This window comes from Copadichromis virginalis, linkage group LG9 (genome assembly GCF_057382275.1).
Source record: "Copadichromis virginalis isolate Kocher_CV1m ecotype Utaka linkage group LG9, C_Virginalis_male_GT1.1, whole genome shotgun sequence".
NCBI classification, from domain to species: domain Eukaryota; kingdom Metazoa; phylum Chordata; class Actinopteri; order Cichliformes; family Cichlidae; genus Copadichromis; species Copadichromis virginalis.
Window position 1 is genome coordinate 23,298,448 of NC_140626.1, and position 15,866 is coordinate 23,314,313.

The 15,866-nt window shown below is 41.8% G+C and overlaps 1 protein-coding gene across 2 annotated transcripts in view; it reads left to right on the forward strand.

The window, feature by feature from the left end:
* The window catches only part of kiaa1217 (KIAA1217 ortholog), a 99,649-nt gene that overhangs the window by 46,504 nt on the left and 37,279 nt on the right, over nucleotides 1-15,866 (forward strand). For both annotated transcript variants that reach the window (XM_085468263.1, XM_085468264.1), the window contains exon 2: nucleotides 2,132-2,418. In XM_085468263.1, coding sequence (XP_085324389.1) covers nucleotides 2,132-2,418 — 287 coding nt within the window. The remainder of the gene's footprint in view (nucleotides 1-2,131; nucleotides 2,419-15,866) is intronic.

A 15,866-nucleotide genomic window follows, 5' to 3' on the forward strand; every position in this document is an offset into this window, starting at 1 on the left:
ACAAGAGACAGCCTGCAGACAAAGTCTTGATAAAGAACAGACTCTGTCTGTGAGAGCATGCATATGTGTTTGTGTGTCACAGGCTGTTTGACACCTCTCTCAGTGTCCAGTTTTAAAAAGATTTCTTGATGCTTCTTGTCAGTATCTTCTTTTGTAGTGGTCTTTATACCATTTGCTTTACACAGTCTGTGACCAATGCATGGCAGCAACAGTAGAGCTTTTAGCTCAGGGGTGAGGATCTAGTCACTCTCTGTCCTGGAATGCAGTTGACTTTCTAAATCCCCACCAGTCTATCCTGGGGCTGTGGGGCAGGGCCTATCTCAAGCCCCCTTTTCCATGTGAGCCATGTCTGGAATCTCTAAGCAAGCAGTTGGCTGAGTCCCCCGGCCTCGCTTTTTCACGGGCACTGAGCGCATTGATCTCAGAGCGCGATGGAAGAAGAAATTGCAGATGAAGACAGAGATTGCTCACTTGAGGAAGGTAATGAGCTTTGTGACATGAAACCAGCAAATGAATTCACATCCTTTAGAGGGTTTGAGTGTGTTTTGTCTGCTGAGTGTAATTTGGTTAGCAGTGGGGGAAACTGTGTTTGGGAGTTAAAAATAGAAATTGGAAATACATGAGAGGTCTTGCTGCTCTGAACTTGAGCAGGGTGGGGGTGTGGGTGTGCTGGTGACGGGCTCTGAGCGTGACGCACCACCGCACGATAATTATGAAAAAATTAAGCCTGCCTTTTGTGCTTAGTGATGAAAGCAGTTTTATGCTTTGCAGATCTGCAGGTTAGAGCAAAACAGACACAACTCTAGATTGAAAGAAAGGTGGAAAGGATGTAGTAGATGCTGGAAGAAAACAAGCACTTTTTAAAAAAAATACAAATTACTCCAATAGTTAAATCTCCGAAACTAGTTTAGTCCAAACATGTCTGAGAAGAAAACGAGAAATTGCCTTTTCATCTGTGGCTCACAGCACGCTTTCAAAGAAAAAGACAAGAAAAGCTGCGTTAAGCAACCCGCAAAATAGTGGCAAATCACTCGAAATTTCCTCCTTCAGCTGTTGAAGAGCTGAACTCTGTAAGAGGTCCTTTATTTTCCGTCATCACCCTCTGAAAGGTACACATTACAGCTCCAGCTACCTGTCTACAAAACAAGGCAGCAGATCAGCTTGCTTTATTGCTTTCCCCCCTCTTTTCCACAGTTGAAGAACCGCCTCCTTCATTCTCTTCTCTTCTCTTCTCTTCTCTTCTCTTCTCTTCTCTTCTCTTCTCTTCTCTTCTCTTCTCTTCTCTTCTCTTCGTGCAATGATTGATTTAAGACATCATAACAACAGTACAGGGCTGTGTTTACCTCAGTTCCACACCACATAAAATATGTGTGTTCTGCGTATTTTTAACATGTGATAAAAGGGTAAAAAAAAATGTTCCTGAAGGGACATAAAAGGTTGAAAAATGGCTGGAGGGCTGCTTGCTTTTCTTTAATTCTGTGAACACATGGAATATTTGGGAGCTCCACATGTGCAGGTAGCTCCTCTGATATTTATTTATTTATTTATTTATTTATTTTCATTCCTGAAAAAGTTGAAATGATTGCACCTGGCAGCTTCTGTTTACTCCCCCAGTTTCATGAGGCACTTGATGCATAAACAGATGCTCTGGATATCGTCTCCGAGTTTCTCCATTTGTGCCTCCTTCTGTTACTGGGTTTCCTTGTGTTTCGTAACGGAAAGAAACCTGAACAGCTGTTTCAATTTAGCGTTTTCATCTTCAGTGTTGTGTCTGTCACGTTCAATCCAGGATTTATTGCAGAAATTTAAAACTGCATGAATATGTAATGAAGTGTGTACCAGTGTTTGCATATGAGTGTTGCTAACAGTCATTCAAATATGCATAAAATGTTTGTTCTTCATATTCACACACAGACTTTGTTATACCAAGAAGAGAGAATATTATTTATTTCCTTTTCACAAAGTTACAGATGGCTGATTTGCACTGACATGCCCTACTTTTGACTTATGGAAGAATGACATGCATGCACACACACGCTCTTGATGTCGAAACGTGAGTGCGTCACATTTGACCCCTTTTCTCTTTGTGTGTGTGTTTGTGTGTGTGTGTGTGTGTGTGTCCCTTCCTCAGAACAAACCAAAAGCAACCTAAAGGTAACGTCCCCAGAGGACGCTGAGCACATAAGCCGCAGACAGGCGTCCCCAAATGGGACTGCCCCTTCAAGAGGGGATGCCAAAGGCAGTCGCACAATCCCCCGAAGGCACACTTTAGGAGGAGCTCGCAGCACCAAGGAGATTCTGGCTATGCAGCCGCCAGATATGGACAAGAAGAGGGAGGCCTTTCTGGAGCATCTGAAGCAAAAATACCCCCACCATGCTTCGGCGATCATGGGTCACCAGGAAAGGCTGAGGGAACAGGTCAGTAGGCTGCAGAAAGATCATCGTGTGTTATGTTGTTCGACCAGGCGCACCTGGTTTGAACATAAAAAAATGAATAAATAAACAAAAACTAGACTTCTTGAGATTTCAAATGCTGGGAAGATCTAGTGTCCTGGGCCAAGGTGCCAGCCACAACTTGCCCAAGTTTGAACCCCCCACAGGTAACAGTGTTATGCATTGAGCCACTATACTTTCTTTCTATACTTTCTTATCTGTGGAATAAATAAGTGCATCAACAAGCATTTCAGATCCTATTTTTTAAAAAGAAATCTTCTCTCAACCTGATTTTGAGCTAAATTCATCTGTATGGTAGGTGCTGTTGCTTATGGCACACTTAACAGTTAAAGAACAAGACGTTTTCCTCTACTTCACAAACAGACAGCTTTACTGACTAAGTCCGTCTACACATACAAGGAATTGGGCTCTGTTTTTTTCATTGCTCTCAATGTACTTCACAGAATATTGAAACGGATAATCACAACATGTATAGCATATTTATTTTGATACGTACACAGGTGCAATGCAGTGCAGAGTGAGAAGATGTTGGAATAAATTATATACATCATGACTTGACAGTAAATATTGTCAGTAATAATATAATATTTATTTGTGTACAGTGATGTATAGCTATGTACTTATCAATATAGTACATACAGGACATTTTAGCTGAACTAAAAGAAGATAATAATACTGTTTTTTAGAATTGCATTAATCAGACTGTATTTAATGTTGCGATTTAATTCAGTTCATTACAGCACGACCATATTCAACATGATAGTGCAAGTTAGGTCACAAAGTAAATAACTAGTTTCCACAGAATTAGGTATAAGATATGAAAATGCCTTTATCCAGTCTTGGAATAGATAGTTTTCAGTTCCTTTATAAACTGCAGTTTTATCTGCACAACTCTTTCCTTCCTGTTTTGTTGCTGCAGGTTAGATGTGAAATGTGTCCAATAAATCTGCCTGTCACATTTCCCTCCCACAGCTGCTGTGGAGCAATGAGGTTGTATTTTTATGAAGGAGTTGGAGGGGAAAAAAAGCGGGTCAAACCAGCGGGTCATACTTTCCTGTTTTGGTATCCATTATTTAATTAACAGGTGTTAGTATTAAAATATGCGTTTGTGTGAAATATGCCTTTCCCACTGTTATGTGGGAACTTTTAAAGGTTATAAATTCTCCTTGTGCTTCACCTTTCTGAAGTCAGTAAGGACGTAAGCACAAAGGGAGTCTCTAGGTGGACATTTGGCTCACCTGATCTGGTTCGTTTGCTCAGGGTCAGAGGAGATAAAAGATGGAGGGGAGGCTAGCTGGCTTTGTAGCCAAAACAATCGAGGTAATAGTGAGACTGGCACAAAGCCACAGGGAGCTCCAGGAAATGGCACAAGGTATTGTGAAAGAAGAAAGAATTTTGTGTGTGTGTGTGTGCTGTTTTCGGGCCAGCCCACATGCAAAGCGATGCCTTTTCATGAGGTGCAGTTTCAATATTATAGCCTAATATCACTCGTCATGAATGATGGTATCGAATTTGCACAGGTTGATCAACCGGTTTGTTTGCTTTCTGAACACAGTGGGCTTGCACTGTGCACATGCATCGTTTTCTCCTTCGAATCAATCACCGATTCTCATTGGTGAGAAAAATGGAGGGGAGGGGGTAAGTGTATATTTGGTGGTTTTATCCTGCGCACGAGTGGGGATAAAAAGGAAGACTTCTGTTGTGAAGTTTAGATAGTCAGACAGGTAAGTTCGGCTCCCGGCTGGGTGGAGTCAGAGTTGCTATAGTGACTCGTGATGTCACAGCTGGAAGGGCTCAGTTTACTTGTAGGTGCCTGTCGGAGAGAGCTGGGATCCTGGCAGTGTGAGATCTCTGTGTGTGTGTGAGTGCAGGAGCGCTCTTAATGCTGTGCAGGCTATGGACCGGAAGGTTGTTTGGAAGCATGGCTCTCTGTACGTGAAGCCCGCGGAAGAATAAGAATAAACTTTTTTTTCTTTTAAGTACAAAGGAATACATTTATCACAACGGAGACGAGAGTCCAGTCAGAGGGGAGAAGAAGAAAAGGTAGGATACATCGGAAAATGTACTGGTTTCTTTTTTTCTAGACGTCCAGTGCCTTTTCACATGTTAGTGCGCGTGGAAGTACTACAAAGATGCATGGATTGTTGCTCTTATGAGCACACTGAAACGCCCTGGAGTTTCACTATTGCGCCAGAGGCAGCGCGCACCAGGCTGCTGTCAGGTGCTGCAAACTTCCAAGAGGCAAATGCAAAACTTGGTGCACGAGTTTTTTTCCCCCTTCTCTCCCAAGAATACAAATCGACGAAAAGTATTTAACCGCAACGACATATTTAATTGGGTCGACGCCTTGAGGTGTAAATTATCCAAAATGTGCAATCCCGTGTGCAGCATCCCCGTAATTTTTCCACTTATGTAGCTATAATTGCAAAGCAAATGATCCATTGTGAACGGACGTCTGGGGTTATACCTTAATAACGTGCTGCATCTTGCGTGATAATGATGGTGATGATGATTATATGACAGTATAGCTGTGATTGCTACGCGGCTGGTTCCTGTTGTTGTTGTTGCTGGTGAGTTGAGGTGAAGATTCATACCAGGCGTGTGAGATCTTGTGTGTCATCTTATATTTCTTTTGGCTGTGTGCTTATGCGTAAAAAGATCCGCAATTGGAGCTTGTTGAAAGTTGCTGTGTTTTCCCAAACTTTGTGGCTCGTGCTTTAATGTTTCATTTAATATTTTATGCACTAATACGAGTAGACTAAAGCTGTGGGCTTGTTTCCCTGATTAGGCTGCCAGGACAGTTCCGGTTTCTTTTTTATCTCTCAGGGTTTTGGAGAAGGTTATTTACTCAGAAAAAAATCAAGGCTGCTACTTGCCGCCTGTAAACATGCTGTTACATGGTAGTTTCTTTTGTTTTTTGATGAGCTTGTATAAAAAAAAATGTTATGGGTCATTCCGGAGTCACAGAGAGCTTACTGTCTTTATTTGTAGGTGACATGCAGTTACTCTGAAAATGTCAAGTTTTATGTCCTGTGAAGTTCCTCTCTCAGCTGCTGAAACACTGAACTGAGATGAGAGATCTGCTGGTGCTGACTGTCAGTTTGCAAAGCGTGACACCTTCAAATTGATTTTTTTTTTTCTTTTGGAGAGAAACTGCATATGTGTTACTCAGACATGTGGGATGGGATTCGGGCGCTGATGGGTCTTGAATACATCGTGTCCAGGATGAAGATACAAGACGCTGTCAAAAAGCAGGCAGCTTTCGAGCACCAATGCCTGGAAAATAAATTCAACGCTGATAAATGAGAAAAAGATGAGTGAAGAATGCAGTTGGCATGATCCAATTCTGGATGTCAAGAATAATGCAATAACTCACTGCTAACAGAAGCAGCAGAAAATGAAAATAATGACAAGTTTATTGAAGTGTTTGTCATTCGGTGTCCTGAGGGGTGTAATTATTCAGATTTAAAGGAAAAAATAACTGCCAGAAAATGTGTCATCTTGCCACATTCTTGTGAAAGTGTGGGAAAAAAATAGACCTGCCACCGTTCTCACGCAGATTCAAACATGCCTACCATACAGGAAAAGCAACATCAGTGGCGATGCGTGCTTCAGAAGGAAGAAGCAGGTTTGAGTTACAAAGGCGGAGATGCTTCAAGGTCAACCAGAGGTTAGGAAGATGATATTGTGTCAGCCCGAAAAGTGATGACCCCAGTCTTTTAGGAATAATCACACAGATACCCTCACACATAGCTACAGACTGCTTGCCTTATGCTTATAAAAGGGGTCCCTTGATTCTTGATTCTTCTGTGATCTTTAAATCCGCAACAAAAGCAGAAGTGTTTTAATTTCCTCTGCTCTTCATTGGGTCTGCAAAAACCTGGATTCCACCCAAGGGAGATGAGATAAGATCCCGTTGGCCTGACCGCCACCTATCCTCTCATCCCTCTCCCCCTGCCCAGGGGCTTAGACAAGCACAAACCGAGCTGCTCGACTGGTCACGAACACACACACACAATGAATTCCCTCCTTCCGCTTGTGTGCCAGTGTCTGTGTTTGATGAGCTGTGACTTGCCAGGCTCCGGGTTTCTCTCCAGAGTGGGGCGGCCATGTTAGGACAGCTGTCTGCAGCTGTGGGCATCATACAGACAGACAGACAGACTGAAAGGTCTGCACCCCCAAGCTGTGATAATCTGTTGGCCTATGTCTTATGAGGGCACATATTTCAAGATGGGCAAATGTTTTTGGGAAGGAGATGCTCATAATGCAGTTCTCCTGCAACATGAACGGTCAGAGTGTGATCTGAACAGTTTGTTCTTTAATTAAAGAGAGTTTTTAAACAAGACTTTTTAAGGCACCCAAATATACCAAATATACAGGGTGCCATTGTCATGTTGTGTTCTGTGCAATTACCATAGGTATTGTATTTATGGCACACATGTTTGATAAAACGTGAATTAAGGGTATATGGTCACAATAATGTGTGAGTGATAGGGTAAAGTTTTCCAACCAGTCTCTGTCAGTCCACCAACCTGCGGTCACGATATTTGTGCAGGGGTACAACAGAAAGTTGCCTCACTATATATTACAACCAACAGTGGACTCTATCAGCTACCCAAACACAGGTCGCTGATGTAGTCATCCAGTCGGCCAACGCTGCAACACATGTGAAACATCATGCTATGTCTAAGCCTCTTTTTAATCCATTTGTCATGTATTGGTGTGAAGGTGGACCCGAATGCAGATTCTTTAGACCGGGGTAAATGAACAAAAATCAAGCTTTTATTCAGGTAAAGAAGAATAACTGCAATAGGCAGAAAACAACATCCATAAATTAAATGGGGAAAGACTCGCAGGCAGGCGTGCAGGAAAATAAACAGTAAGACGCAACAGTGATCTAAGACAGACCGAGGCTATAAATAAACACGTGAGGAAACCAGGGAGATGGGAAACGCCAGGGAAGAGACGCAGCTGAAACAAATCCACAATGACGAGACAGGGCAAGCGAAACAAGATACTAAAAACAAAAGACTACCAAAATAAAAACATAAAAAATAGCAAAACTAATCCCTAAGCAAAATATTAACTGAAAACAATTCACTGATACCAAGAACTCAAGAGTAAAGACAGTGATCAAGAATAATCGATCTCAGAAGCCAATGGAGCATTAAATTATAAAGAACAATTCAAAAGTCCAAAAGGGAAAAACCCCGAGTCCAAGGCATTGCAACATTTAGGCACATACTTTTCTCTGTGTGGCCCTGCTACACTCTTGCTCCCTGAAGCCAAGGTCAGCTAGATAAAACTGGCTTCAAACATGCATAGACTCCATGAGAGAGATGCGACCGTGATCAGAGAAAAGAGGAAAAAAACAGAAGAAGTAGCAGAACTAGTCTTGGGGGGAGTGTTGTTCCTGATTTTAAGTAATCTGCCCACACAAGAAAAGATCATTTGTCATTGTCCCTTCCGGCACAATAGTCGTGCAGTGACTGGGACATCACCATGCACACATTCAGGTGTTGCATGCTGAAATATTTAAAACCACGGATGTCTTTTCACAAGACACTCCCTGTGTTGCACCTTGCATCTGAAACCACACAATGAGTCGGTGTGTCCTGCAGGTCTGCGGCAGAACATCTGTTTTTAATTATCAAACCCTGGAAATGGCTCTGGATTGCTTTTTAATAGCATCTGCCACCTCTGCATGAAGTAACACTTTGAGAGCTGCTTTCGGTAACACAAACAAGAACCGCAAGGTTAATGACGGACAGGCACTGACCTGCCAATTAACCGGGGTCACGTGGCGGGGGGGGACGCAGCACCCCAACCGAGGGGACAAGTGGTTTAAAGAGTGGCGCCACGGCTGTGTCTAATCCCGAGTGTCGTTGGGGGTTTGGGGTGGGGGGCGGTTAAGCTGCTCTGACAGAGGGCCCTGATGGACCTGCCACTGATCACTGCTGATAATGAGTGAAGCCAGACAGAATTTTGCACACTGTCTCAAACGCAATGCCAGTGTGTTAATCAGACCAGCTAATCAGGTCTGAGCTCTTTTCAGTCTTCTCTTCAGAGCCGTATTAGCCCTTCTTAAAGTCGCACATCAGCAGTTATCTTCAGATGCATTGTTGGCTTAACGTACAGGTAGTTGCTACAAGGATCTGCAGCAGTCTGATGTATGGGACACGTTTAAGCTCACGCCCTTACATTCCTTTGTTAACACTCAGGAGCATTTCTAATACAGCGGTCGGAGCCCAAGGAGCCTTACATGAGAGTAACTGCTTATATTATTTCATTAACATTGCTGCTCTCTTACAAACCCTAATAACTAAGCTACAATGTTCAGGAAAGGGTGATTAGACATTTGAGTAAAGCACAGTTTGATATACGATGAGTCCCATATTAATTAGTTGTATTCAGCAATCTTAATGGATTCCCTGATCATTTTCTAATCCACCTTTTGCTGGTTAAGATTGCTTAAAGATGAGCACAGTATCTCTGAGGGTCCTTTTTATAAGCATGCTTGACCAGTCAACTGTGCACATTCATGTACCTCTGGTATGAAATAACAACCTCTTGGTCATTTGGTGGTATGGGGATCATTTCCATCCTTTATTGGCCCTGCTGACTTTTTGTCCAAACTTGCAAACTTTTGTCTTTAAACTTGCAGCTTTATTAAAATGGAATGTTATCCTGTCATCGCCACTATGTTGCAGAGATAACAAGCAAGGCTGCTCCTGTAGGGACTCTGTGTACAGGAGAAGGGACTCAACGCCATGCTAGCCTTATTTCACTTAGCACTGACTTCATTATTATTAACACTGTCCCTGCCAATAATGTTAAATTATAGCAGTCAGTGTTTTCATATCATATCATATGTGGTCATGCTAAAAATCAAACTTTCTGTTCTGTCTTTTTAAAATTGTATTTACATATATTCATAGAACAAAAAAGGTTTCTGCGAGGTCTTGAATAATTAGAGATTCGCAAGTGTGGTAAGTTCAAAGCAGGACCCATTGATTACATCCAGCGAACTCTGCAGTGCAGTTTTAATTCTTCAATATTAGTAGTAATAATATAAAAATATGGCTTGCAGTAAAGCCACTCACAAAATTTGCATCGCATCTTTTCCTTTAAAACTCCAAAGTTAGAATCATTATTATTTTAGAACAACTTTAAAATTTTAAGGTGTGCTGGAAATAAAAAAGAGGGATGTGAGGTGAAACAATCTGGATTTAAGAAACCTTAACTTTAAATGAGAAGGAATGTCGGGTAATATATTTAGTGTAATTAGATGGTACAATTAAATGTCTGCCTGTATTATTTTAAAACTTAAAAATAGTCATATTTTAGTTGCTTTAGCTTGCTTGGTGTTAAAATTGCCAAATGAGCTTGCTACTGTATACACCTGCTGGTCAACACATGAGCATTAACATCACCACTATTTGACTAACGAACGGTCCACAACAACACGCCTGATGTGGAAGTTTTTTTCCCTAATATTATTTCTCCTCCCTCAAAATAAGTCTAGAAACTTTGAAACAGCCATCTGAGAACTACAAACCTTTAGTGTGCAAGCTAGCCTCCCTCCTCTATTTAGCATTGCAGATTTTTTATTTATTTATTTCTTTTTTTACCTCTTTCATGCTGTAGGAAAACAAAGAAGGTAAAAGCTGCCTTTGTAGTGCTTCTCTGTTTTAAGAGGTAAAGTTGCAAGTCGAGTCGACAAGAAAATGTTCTAAAAAGAGTGTAAATTCAATCTACCCTTTATCTTGTTTACTAGTTTTCATTCTAACTTGATGCTGTAGAAAAATAAAAGGTCAAGGAAAAATGTATTTGCTAGATAAAACATTTTCGTCAGACAGACTCCTGGGCTCAGTTTCGCTTTGGGTAGAAGCCTGAGTAAATGCCAGATTCATTTACAGTGTTACGCTCAATGCAATGTTAGTTTAACACAAAGTTAAAGTAAAGGCATTACTCACTCTGAGCAATCTTAACATAATACACTTCAAATTACAAGTAAGGGCATGTATTATCTATTGAAATGGATTTTGAAAACCATCCCAACACTACAATATAAAATAAGCAATATTACTTTATATCATAAATTGTTATTGTTCTTATATATAGGCCAAGAGATTCCAAACATCATAACTAGGCAAAAGGGGCTGTTTTACCCCTTTTTTGTGCCCTTCTTTTGCAAGCCTTTGCATGCAACCCAGCATCTGGACTCCACCTTAGGCCAAAGGTATGAGCCTGACTTCAAAAGGCACACCGAGAGGATTTTTTACCACTGACAGGACCAGTTCTGAGCATCTGGTTCAAACTTCATTTTGATCTCCTGCATTTATTTCCACTTGGCCCTTCTCAATGAAGATAAAGGCAATGCAGTGTTAGGTGCACAGAGGAGAGCAGTGCAGCAACGCTAGTCGAAGTCGGTATAGATGCAAAGGTTCACACAGGTTTTACTGTTGCTAAACAAGACGATAAAGAAGATAGGGAACACCTGGAATGTAGAGTACTGTATAGCAGGCAAGTATGGGCAGATACTGGAATTAATAAATTAGCCGGTTTGACAGAAGTAGAGCGTGTGCTACAGATTCAGTTCTTTACCTTAGCTCTGGTTCGTGTTTATACAACCCTTCACACAGTCGTGCAACTCAGCCCGTGCTACATTGTGTTTAGCGGGCTGTTTAACACATTGCAGTTAGTGCTAACATGACAGCCAACAAAACAAGTGTGTCATAGAGTGGAAACATGATGGTGACTTAGCACCTTAAGCTTTAATTTCCACTGCTCTCCGTTGAAGAAGAGGACTTGAATCTCACATAGCAATTGCGTAACCTCAAACACATGGGCCAGCATTTTGTGTCTATTTATTTGTGTGAATAGCTACTTTTTGGTCTCATTTGCAGCTCAGCAGTAAGACGCTGGAATTAGAAGTGGATAACAGACACTGTATGCTACGGCCAGTCCTTGGTGAGGAGGGGGAAGACAGTGAAAACTAATGTGGATCAGGCTTACTGAAAAGTTCAACCTATTAGTGATTATCTGTCTTTTTTTGTCTGTCTGTGCACACAAACACAAAGACACACCAAAAAGCTCTCCTCTGGGAGAGCGGGTATAATAAATCTTAGGTTCGGTGGAGGAGCTGTGTGGTCTTTGGTGACTTGTTAATTAGGCACGAATAGCAAAGCCATTATCAGGCTTGCTTTCATGGGAGTAGAAGGAGACTTGACACTTGACAAAATACTGTGACTTAGAACCAGAAAAAATGGCCTGTTCATGGTAATCAAAAAAGGTGAGGTGGAAGAAAATCAAATTATGCTGCCTTGTTTCTATTAGATTATACAGTGTGTGTGACATCATAGAGGATACAGGATTAAAAGTGCCCTAAAGAGAAGAAAGCCCTCTTTGTCATGTTGACCACAGAGCTACACACACGCACGCATCCTCTGATGCCCAGATATGCACACAGGGTGGCTTAAATTAGACCTGGAAAGTCCTTTATTTTCCCCCCAGAGAGAGAGACGCTCTGTGTTGACAGCCCAGGACGTGGATGTGGTTTTTGGCCATGAAGGAATACTCTGTTGCTTTTGTGTTATTTTGGGATGCTCCAAGGGTTGGGAACTACGAAACCTGTCTTTCTGTTGATAAAGTCATATTGAAGAGCAAGTCTGAACAGAACGTGTCTCTCCAGCCCTGTCAGCAAATATTTTGCATGTATTTGTTTGGTAAGAGAGACAAGAGGGTGAGAAAGGGAGATTTTTTTTTTTGTATGTGCACATTTATAGACGTGTGCAAATCGTTGCATGCAAGGCTAGTACATGATCTGTCAGTCTAAGTTTAAGTCTGGGCCTGCTTTCTTATGTAACGGCTTCGAACGAGTGCAAGGCCTGAAGCACAACAAAGCTTTTTAACAAAGGAGCACAAATAGTTTTTGTAATTATCCCAACATTCAATAAAGCTTTCCCAGAAACACTGCAGCAAGGTGATCATACATATATTTTCATGGGTGTGTCCATGTGTTTATACTACTGGATAAGGGCCTGCCAAGCCCTCGAGATCCTTGGAGAAGGGTCTTATCTCCTTGAGACACAAGTGTCATCTTTCTGTCTTCAGTCGCACCCTCAGGCAGTGCGATGGAAGCTGAGATTGGGCTGAGAGTTTATGCTGAAGCTGCTGTTTTAAGATAAATGTATTTAGTTTTTTTCCTTTTTTATCTCAAAATGGAAACCTCATGGAATTTAAAGCTGTTTGCAGGAATCCGATCTTTTGCACCCCTCAGATGTTGGAATGGCCTGAAAATAAGAAATATTGAGCATCATGACTTGTGCAGATGTCCTTCACTCTCCGATACAGTCTTAGTGTTACACAAATGTAAAAAGCACACAGAAAAACAATGGCTTCCCCCTGCTGTCTGCCTGGTGTGGACTGTGTGTGTTTGTATTGTGTTGCTGGATCGTTAGGGATGTGGGAGAGTGTGTGCATTGGACTGGGCGCAGGGGGGGCATCCGCTGTGAGGTAGAACAGAAAGAGAAGGAAGCTGGACAGGGCAGTTGTACTGAGTGCTTCGAGAGCTGAAATAACACTGGAGGAAGAAACCCTGTTTCCCTTAGGCCAGGGAGTTTCCAGTCTCACATGGAAGTCACCTTCGGAAGAAGACTGTCATTTCTGAAGCATGGTAAATGCTGTCTTCACATATATTTATTTTTTACATCTAATGTGGAACTTGATTTTTGCTTGATCATATTCATTTAGCTAAATCTGTACTTTTATTCTTGTATGCAAAGTAAACGAATACGACACGAAACAACCTCGTGAAGTTGGCGTTCTCTACTTCATGACCACACATTGACGATTACATCCGATGGGTTGCGCAGAGTTGCCGTTTTTTTAACCTTGCTTGTTCAGTGGAGAGGGCGATGTCTGCTAGTGATAACCCTGGCTCACTTGTATATGTGTGAGCAGATAAAATCAGTTGGGGAGTGTTGCTCAGCTGTTGTCCAGCATGTCCTAAGTGGTGTAAGAGATAATCATCCTGCAGTGCACTGTGGTTACATTTGATTTTTCGGTGTAATATTTTACGAATGAGATGGTAACAGTCAAGGTTACTGTTTGCATATACATTTTTGGAACTTTTTTTTTTAAGTAGTAGGATCTTATCTTTTCACACGTCCATGGTCAGCTGTAGACGCTATAAATGAATGCAACAATTAAACAAATATAACCATCTCTGGAAAGGTCATCTGGGGATTTTGATGAGGGGATTAGAGGAGGAATGCATCAGAGGTGGGAGGGAGGGAGGGATTCGGTAGCAGTGAATAGGAATGGATGACTGGGGGATTTTGGAATAATGTCATTTAGGCTAAGGTAGACAAAGGGTGATGGTCTGTCCACAGACATACAGACTGAGAGCTGACCAGCTGACTGACAGGGGCTTTATGCTTCGGAGTTGTGTAGAACTGCAGCGGCATTAAGTTTTTGACTCACGTTTGCTAATTAGCTCTGACAATTTGGCGCTTCCATTGTTGAACTCTTTTCTTGATTATGTTTTACTACACATTCATTCCTATCGTATCAACTACGGCAGGTCCGATCTGCATGAAAGACAACGGTGTACTGTTAACCCTTCGCTCAACTTGTCTCATTCTGATATCTCGCTTATAGCACCAAGTTGAGCGAAGGGTTAACAGTACACCGAGCCACCGTCGTCTTTCATGCAGATCGGACCAGGTAATTACATTTGGCTCGAGCTCTGCTCCCCAGAGCTCGAGCCAAATTAGCATCTTAAGTGGAAAGCTGTGCTCACAACAGTTGAGTTTGTGTTTAAAGCTTCAACCTCAACTCTCATGTTTACATTCTTTCATGTCCAGCAAGGAAGTATAGAACGAGTCAATGAAACCTGTTCCTCTGGTTGCCTGTGTGCATTCTTTGTGTTTGTTTACATAGAACATGACGTGTGACTGAACACTATTGTAGTCGGACCCTGGTAGTGGATGTTGTTTAGGCTAATACAGCCACAGATGGGTCGACTTTGGCTTTTTGGGATGCTTGTGAAACCTGCATTGTGTCTTTTTTTTTTAAAGATCTCCAATGTTATGCAGCCCAAAGGGGAAAATGATCACCATGACTACAGGGAAAGCAGACTAATACCCCTGTTTTTAAGGTGAAAGCTAGGCTAAGCTATTATAACACCACGTTGATTCTATAAGAAGTCAAGCTCCAATCAGTGGGCTTTGTGTGGACTGGCAGCAGGTGGGGTGCATGGCAATTTTTGGACCATATCTATACTTAAATCTCAGTGAATGACACAGTAAGACCCTGATGGTGGCTGCCATTATTCTTAACAATTGTAATTTACTTTAATCGCCCCAGCTCAACTCCGCATGTCAACCTGTCAGACTAAGACCAGGGGACCGTGATATAACATATTCTGCTCTGCTTTGTGAAATCATGTAACATTGTCCTTGCAGTGAAAGTAGCATTGCAATAATCAAGACGGGTTACAGTGAAAAGCACCCACACTGTACACGCATGATCACAAGGTGGAAGTATAGTGAAAAGTGAATCAAGTGAAGTGTACGGGGCATAGTATGAAAGAGCACTGACCTATAAAGTTTGAATATTACATGTATTTTGTTAATGCAGACATGCAAGCCAACGCTTGCTTTCTCATGACAACATACTGTTTGTCAGACCACTGTTGCATAAATGTTTGCAGGATGTCCTGGGTTCGGGTCAGATTTTCTGGAACAATGGCCTGACTCACTCATGCACACACTGAGTGTCTCTGTGTATCCGTCTTTCTTTGGCTTTCAAACACACACACACACACACACACTGGGACAGACAGAGTTTGACTGAAACACTTTTATCTTGCATCTATTTTCTCCGCAAGCATGGTTGTTTGCCTAATTATTGCTTGCCCACACTGTACAGTTTTTGACATCCATTTAATATAATAAGGCTCCAGCAAGTAGTGTTCAAGACAGTTCTTTTTTTTTTCCAGCAAGAGCCTGAGGAAAAGGCTCTAAGCCACACAACATCAGCATTTAGATGAGGCAAATTCCACTGAGTTATTTCTAGAGCTGCTCTAACATACTCTAATCATGATGACTATTTGACACAGGTTTACTTTTTTTTAAAAAAGAAAAAGGAAAAACAGGCCGCTGACACTGGCTGCAGCACCAGACAACCAAGCCGTCGTTGAAGTCGACATTTTCTGATTTCTTTGACAGATTCGAGCTTAATTTTCTAGACACGTTCCTTCCCAAGGGGCTATTTTCATCAGTTTATGACTTGTCATGTTCCTGTGTATGAGCTAATGTTGATGTCTCAGTTTCACATTCATCATAACTGTCAGACCCAATGTGGTGTACAGAGGCAGTCGCTGCTGAAAAAGCAGAATCACAGGC